Below are 8,128 nucleotides of genomic sequence, written 5' to 3'. Positions count from 1 at the left end.
AAAGTATTAAAAATTCACAACAACTACCAAACCATTAATCAAGTGAATCTCTTTCATATGTATAAGTGATCCTTTACAGACAAGAAGTAGTGGTAAAGATAATTAGTAAAATGAATACACAGAACAAATGACAATTGGTAGGGAAAACAGAAATAATTCAAGGAATAGAAAATAACATGAAAATTCTAACTGGTATCCTTAGAAATGCAAGGGTACCAGATCTAGGAAAAAAGAAATTAGAATAATAAAGCAATCTTGAGGAGATTTCTCAAAAGACTAGGAACAGACTTACCATATGACCCAGGAATCCCACTCCTGGGCATATATCCAGAAGGAACTCTACTTCAGGATGACACCTGCACCCCACTGTTCATAACAGCATTATTTACAATAGCCAAGACATGGAAACAGCCTAAATGTCCATCAACAGATGACTGGATAAAGAAGATGTGGTATATTTATACAATGGAATACTATTCAGCCATAAAAACCGACAACATAATGCCATTTGCAGCAACATGGATGTTCCTGGAGAATGTCATTCTAAGTGAAGTAAGCCAGAAAGAGAAAGAAAAATACCATATGAGATCGCTCATACGTGGAATCTAAAAAAAAAAAAAAAAAACAAAACATAAATACAAAACAGAAACAGACTCATAGACATAGAATACAAACTTATGGTTGCCAAGGGAGTGGGGAGTGGGAAGGGACAGACTGGGATTTCAAAATGTAGAATACATAAATAAGATTATACTGTATAGCACAGGGAAATATATACAAGATCTTGTGGTAGCTCACAGCAAAAGAAAATGTGACAATGAATATATATATGTTCATGTATAACTGAAAAACTGTGCTCTACACTGGATGACACATTGTAAAATGACTATAACACAATTAAAAAATGTTAAAAAAAAAGCAATCTTGAATATTTAAAAACAAATTACTAAACTTAAAAAGTAAATAGAAAAGCTAAGTAATGATGTAATGGACATGCTTGAAAAGGAAATTAGCTATATGGAAGAAAACATTTAAAAAAATCTTTCAGAAGAGAGCAAAAAGACCAAGACAAAAAATATTAGGTCCAGTGAGAGGATAAAGTCAGGAGGTCCCACGGTCACTTGATAAAAGGTCCAGAAAAACAAAACAGATAAAATGGAAAGAAAATAAATAAAGAAATCATTTTAGAAATTGCCCTTGGTCCAAGAATGGTACAATTTATCAAAGTGAAAGGAACATGAGGTAGGCAGAATGAATGACATATATCCCATGTACCTAGACATATTACTGGTAAAATTTTAGGATTCCAAGCATAAAAAGAAAACCCTTAAAGTTTTCTTTTCCATGAGGGGGAAAAAATAGGTTTTTACCAATAAATAGAGAAAGAGAGAGAATCAGATTGGTGTCTAACTAATCAGCAATACCGGATGCCAGCAATCATGTTACAGCTTCGAAATTCTTAAAGGAAATCATTCTGAACCTAATGCCCTAAACCAATTTTTTTTTAAACCGAAATGAGGATTCAACACTTACTACTTGATGATACACTGCAGTAAACCAAACAACTAACTCTGGGATGAAAGTAAAAGCCGTGAGAAGGAAACAGGAAAACTTCACAACTGTCTAAAGAATAATGCATAGCGTCAAAACACACCCAAACACACACACCAAGATAATTGAGATTAATCTAAAACAAATCTCACGTGATTATATCAGAAGAGGTCTGGGTGGGGAAGTGAAAGAATGCTAGGGTAATTGACTTAATTGGGAGATGGAAGGAAGATATAGCTACTGATTAACTCTACAGAGGAAAACGGTAACCCCTAAAGGAACAGCAATAGGTTTAATTATTTTCAAAGGACTAGGAGGAAAAACAAGGAGGAGAAAACAACAATCAATCAAGCCAATAAAATGCTGAAATAAAAACAAGAAAGCACAATATACAGAAAATATAAAATACGATGGCAGGAATAGTCCAAACATTTCAACATGAATGGATTAAATTTCCCAAAGACTCTTAGACTGAACTCCCCCAAAGTCGTTTTGATGACATTAACTGGGGAAAAACAGAAGTCAATGCAGGAAGTATTAAGGACAAAAAAGAATATTTCAGTTATAAAAGGCGTAACTCATCAACAGTCATAATGCTTTCCCATCTCAGAAATCAATTCATTAAATGCACAAGAAGATAAGAATGTAGAAGGTTGAACAATTAACAAGGTAAATCCAGAAAAGAACAGGCAAAGGACCCCTCCCAACCAGCTCATAGAATATTTACAAATATTGACCATGTATTCCGTAAGTAGAAACCATACAGGTTACATCCTATCTGCTTGGAAATTTTAGACACATTTAAATAATTACTGAATTACATATAAAGGCAACTGAATCTGAAATTATCCACTAAAAATAAAGTCACCACAGCTTAAGACTGTCAGACACAGCCAAGGCAGTACTCAGAGGTGCATTTGCAGTCTTAAATACATTTATTAGAAAGCAAGAAAGATTGAAAATAAAACTTTGCACAATACACCTTTAAGCAGTGATTGTCAACATTCCTGGAGATATGATGGTTCTTTGAAAGTAGCCTAGGAATCTGTGAATTAATTCATGTATTTAAAATCTATGGAATTTGCATGCTTACCTGTGACAAAACTGAAGACTGGTCAAATTTTGAATATTAAGTCAGTTTGTAACATTGGTTAATTCATCCATCCTGATGAGATGAACTGGGTTGGAAATCACATCTTTGAATAATGGAAAGCCTTATTCATTTTTATAAAAATTAGGTTAATTTATTTATTTTGTTTTGTTTTGGGGGGGGAGGGAGATACTTAGGTTTATTTATTTACTTTTTAAAGGAAGTACTAGGGACTGAACCCAGGGCCTCGTGCATGCTAGGCAAGTGCTCTACCACTTTGAGCTATACCCTCCCCCTGCCTTATTCATTTTTATATCTTTATTCCATTAAAGTATTATATGAACTGAATTAACTAATGAACTGGATAGATAATTTCCCCAAATATGAGGGGAATAGAGTAAAACAGTATAAAAAGGTCCACATGGTGGTTACAAGGCTGGGAAACATTGACCTCAACGTGAATTTTATCTCAGGTCTGTGATGTCACAGTGCCACATGCCAGGGGTTCCAGGGTTCTCGATGGGATCTGACAGGTCTACGTGGAGAAGCCAGAGGGCTGAGAGCTGCTGTCAGCTTGCTTGCCCTTCTTCATGAAGGTAAGATTTCATGGATTTCAATAATCACGATGCAGATAAAATTAATTTCCAGCTACAACAACAGACTAACTTTAAAAAACCTAGCCCCTTTGGCTATATGTCAAAGAGCAGAGAGCTCTAGAACAAATGACCTGTTGTAAGATCAGAATCTCTGGTATTACAGGAGATAAAAAGATTTCAGGAGCTGTTATTTATTTAAGACATTTTTAAAAGTTTCAATTACTATCTTTATAGGACAAATTTTACTTAAAACTCAAGTAACATTTCACAAACTACTGTTTATGCTATAAAAAATTAATTGAACCTCATCAAATACTATACATACTTTTTTCACAAAAAATTTTCTAAAAGGTCCAATACTGAACCCTAACAAAAAGAAGCACTTCAACTAAATCAAAACATAGAGGCCATATCTGTAATATTTCAAACAATCAATATTTGAACTACTTAAGAATGTGCCACTTCGTGAATGTGTCCTTTGAAATAAATGATGAAAATTCAAATTGCAAGAACTCCTGATTATATTAATTTGATCTGGTTTATTTAAAAAATATTCCCCTTATTAAAGAATGACTCTTTCTTCTCTACATTAAAAACAAAATGATTGTATTTCTCTCCCCAACCTACAGCTTTGCTCAGCTGAATTAAAAATTTTTAAAGCTTTTTTCTTTACTAGTAAACCAGTATCTTCAATTCTTAACTGACCCAAGAGCAGACTTCCTTACATGACAGCAATAAATACAAATAAAAAGTAGAACACTGCCAGCAAATATTCTGTATGATCCCAACAATACAGACACAGCCTTAAAAATCAGTTACATATTTATTTGCATAGCATCAAAGGGAAGACTTGAAAATTCAACATAGTATCCCATGAGGCTTATGATTAATTACTAATCCAGTTTTTTTAAAAAAAGGTTTTCCTCTACAAACATAAGGATGTTACTATTTTACATGCTTCGGTTGTATGTGCTAAAACATCAGACACCTATACATCTTCAGTTTTCACAGAATTAGAATTAAGTCCAAAAAAGTCTTTTTTGATGATGTACCGAACACACTGCAAAATCACATTTCTTTCATGTCGAATGTCCGGAGCTAAAAGCTAAAAAATGATAAATTAAAAAAAGATTAGCTGGTAAATAAAATACATCAAAAAAACACCATCTAAAATAGTATGCATGCCTTCTCTATATAAAGAACACGGAACTATAAAGATGTTATTGTATTTACTAATTATCTTAGTGGAAAAAAAAAACAATGCAAAAAGCATTTCCTTTTAACTCACACCAAAACTATCTAACTTTAAGCACAAATGTTTATATTTGGGGTCCTCTCTAGGAGTATCTAGCAGGAGACAGGAAAAATGAGTTTAAAAGTTTACAATTCACTTTCATAACTTCCCATTTGGGGGCTTACTCTAAGTAAAAGAAAGCTGAAATCCCTGATATCTAGAATACATAACCAAGGAATCCTATGTGATTTGCCAACAAGGAGAATATAACCACTCATTGTATTTTCTAGTGTCACTAATGTAGTTCAGAAACATCCACACAGGAACTTTGGAAAGTGGAAAGATGATTTAATTTACCACTTAAACAAGGTAAATATTTTAAAAATGCAATTTACTTTACATAGAACTGAAATTTATAAAATAGAGAGCACACTTCAGATGAAGCTTAGTAAGAAGCAACTGTGTCTATATGTAACATGACATAGACATAGAGTGTGGCCACAGAACACTCCAGCTACAGCAGAAGCACTTACTTGACCAGGAGAAAATAGACTATGAACAGAATGTCAATAGATAGTTTTACAATTTCACTGAAAATTTCATAGTACTTCTATCACTCTCAGACATGAGAGTCTTGAATCTCTGAACAGCTTCATGTCCATCACTTAGAATCAAAAGACACACTGCTTCTTCTTTATAATTTGAAGAAACGTCATAAACTTTCGAGCACATCACTATAAGAGCAAAGCCAATAATGCATAAAATAAACACATTAAAAACCCTCTTCCCCCTTCAGCCTGCATTATATTTAGCTGTGCTTTCAATGAAAACTTTTAAAAAAGGCCAGTACACCTCAATAGATATTTCTTTACCAATCAGTTGAACCTGGATTCTTTTATTTTAATCAGTTATAAAAATCGTAATTATTCCACATTTACTTATATAATCAGCTATATACCAAATACAGCTTCAGAATTAAAACACATAGACGACTGTTTAAGGAACATTATGTCTCTAGTAATCTTAAAACACACACACACGCACACACACACACAAGCCCGGTGGCTCTACCTTCATGACATGAGAACACAAAGATGAGAACATAAAGAAAAATCACTTACCATTTCCAGGAGATATGGATGGTGTGTTCTTGGTTCAAATAGTGTTTGATAGTTGTGATACTTGTTTTTCCTCTTAGGATTTGTCTTTTTAAAACTTTTCTTTTGGCTCTCATACTTGGCTTCTGAGAAATTTCTAACAGTTGCTTTAACATCTTGACTTGGTTTCTTAGGAGTATTATTGCTATGAAGAACCTGGTCTTCTGCCAGAACGTCTGCCTCAGTCTTGATGGGAGCTTCTAAATGTGATGAAAAACAAACACAAAAATAAAAAACAAACAAAAAAGAAACACGCAGAACTTCCAAAATAACCCCAAAACCCCCATAATAATCCCCTTCCCTAGCCGTAATACTGGCTACTTATTAATTAAAGCTGAGCATTTACAATGTATTACAAAATTTTTCAAATTGGAAGCTGTAACTGCCAAGAATTGAGAAGACTACCACAAAGAGCTACAGGAAGTGATCTCTATGAAAGAAGTAATACCAGATGGAAACTTGGATCTACACAAAGGAATGAAGAGTGCCAGAAACAGCCAATATGTGGATAAATACAGAAGATATTTTCTTTTCACTTGAAAAATTTCTTTAAAGATAACTGACTATATTAAACAGTAAGTTTATACTGTATAGCACAGGCAACTATATTCAATATCTCATAGTAACCTATATGAAAAAGAATATAAAAAGGAATATATATATATGTGTGTGTATGTATGGCACCAGAAACTGACACATTATAAACTAACTATACTTCAAAAAAAAGAAAAAACTAAAAAGATAACTGACTATTGAAAGCAAAATAATAATAACAATGTATGTGGGGTTTATAATATCTGTAGAACTAAACTCTAAGATAATAGCACAAAGGAAGGGTAGAGGAAAATATAAGTGTACTGCTATAAATTCTTAAATTACAAGAATACCTCGTTTTATTGCACTTCAATTTAATGCACTTCACAGATACAGCATTTTTTACAAATTGAATGTCTCTGGCAACACTGCATTGAGGAAGTCTATTGGCATAATTTTTCCAACTCACTTTGTGTCTCTCTGTTACATTTTGGTGATTCTCTCAATATTTCAAACTTTTTCATTATTGTTATATTTGTTATGGTCATCTTTACTCAGTGATCTTTGATGCTAGTATTGTAAATTTTGGGGGTTGCCATGAACCATGCCCATATAAGATATTAAACATAATAGATAAATGTTGTGTGTGTTCTGACTGCTCTACCAAGCTGCCATTCCCCTATCTCTCTCCTCCTCCTTTGGCCTCCCTGTTCCCTGAGACACAATATTGAAATTAGGCCAATTAATAACCACTCTTCAATGGCCTCTAAGTGTTCAAGTGAAAGAAAGGGTCAGACATCTTTCACTTTAAATCAAAAGCTAGAAATAATTAAGCTTTGTCAGGAAGGCCAGTCAAAGTCTGAGACAGGCCGAAAGCTAGGCCTCTTGTACCAGCTAGCCAAGTTGTGAAAGCAAAGGAAAAGTTTTTGAAGGAAATTAAAAGGGCTACTCTAGTGAACACACAAATGATAAGAAAGCAAAACAGCCTTACTACCAATAGGGGAAAAGTTTTAGTGGCTGGAATAGAAGTCAAAACCAGCCACAACACTTCCTTAAGCCAAAGCCTAAACCAAAGCAAGGCTCCCACTCTTCAATTCAGGAAGGTTCAGAGAGGTGAGGAAGCTGCAGAAGAAAAGTCTGAAACAAGCAGAGGTTGGTTCATGAGGTTTAAGGAAGAAAGCCATCCCTGTAACATGAAAGTGCAAGGGGAGGTAGCAATGCTAATGCGGAAGCTACAGCAAGTTATCCAGATCTAGCTAAGATAGCTAATGACGGTGGCTACACTAAACACTGAGTTTCAGCATAGATGAAACAGCCTTCTATTGGAAGAAGATGCCATCTAGGACTTTCACAGGTAGAGAGGAGACGTCAATGTCTGGCTTTAAAGCTTTAAAGGACAAGCTGACTCTCTTGTTAGGGGCTAATGCAGCTGGTGACTTGAAGTTGAAGCCAATGTTCATTTACCATTCTGAAAATCCTAGGGCCCTTAAGAATTATGCTACATCTACTTTGCCAGTGCTCCATAAATGGGACAACAAAGCCTGGATGACACAGCACATCCATTCATGACATGGTTTACTGAATATTTTAAGCCCACTGTGGAGACCTAATGCTCAGATAAAGATTAATTAAGTGTGATCTTGGGGCAAGCTACTTATCTCTGCCTAAACTTCCTCATAAATAATGGCCCCTCCTTCATGAGGTTATTGTAATAATTAAATGAGTAAAGCACATTAAACAGTGCCTGACATACAGTAGGCACTATGTAAGAATTTGCCCTGATGATAGTGGTTTTGATGTGCCTTCAAAGTAATGGGAAAAAGAGAAAAAGAAGATAAATGTAAGCATGAAAGAATGAAGCGAAGAATTTACAAAATGGTTTACAGAGTTCAAAACCATGAGAATAATAATTAAAGGCAAAAAGAAAAATGAGGGCACTGCTTTCTGTTTTTCCCTTCCCCTTCAA

General features: G+C 34.4%; 1 protein-coding gene and 1 long non-coding RNA gene across 2 annotated transcripts in view; one reads left to right on the top strand and one right to left on the bottom strand.

The window, feature by feature from the left end:
• The first annotated feature begins 3,148 nt into the window (after window positions 1-3,148).
• Window positions 3,149-6,221, top strand: LOC140701130 (uncharacterized). Its single transcript, XR_012080007.1, has 3 exons — window positions 3,149-3,237; window positions 4,762-4,840; window positions 5,763-6,221. It is a non-coding gene; the product is annotated as an uncharacterized lncRNA (long non-coding RNA).
• The window catches only part of NUFIP1 (nuclear FMR1 interacting protein 1), a 31,357-nt gene continuing 27,270 nt past the window's right edge, over window positions 4,042-8,128 (bottom strand). Inside the window, exons 9-10 of the mRNA XM_006209429.4 lie at window positions 5,593-5,828; window positions 4,042-4,342 (exon numbers count right to left, since the gene is read on the bottom strand). Of these exons, the coding sequence (XP_006209491.2) occupies window positions 4,226-4,342; window positions 5,593-5,828 (353 nt within the window). The 3' untranslated portion in view covers window positions 4,042-4,225. The remainder of the gene's footprint in view (window positions 4,343-5,592; window positions 5,829-8,128) is intronic.

This window comes from Vicugna pacos, chromosome 14, assembly GCF_048564905.1.
Source record: "Vicugna pacos chromosome 14, VicPac4, whole genome shotgun sequence".
NCBI classification, from domain to species: Eukaryota; Metazoa; Chordata; class Mammalia; order Artiodactyla; family Camelidae; genus Vicugna; species Vicugna pacos.
The sequence above is the reverse complement of the archived record's forward strand: the minus strand, read 5'-3'. Positions and strand labels throughout refer to the sequence as shown.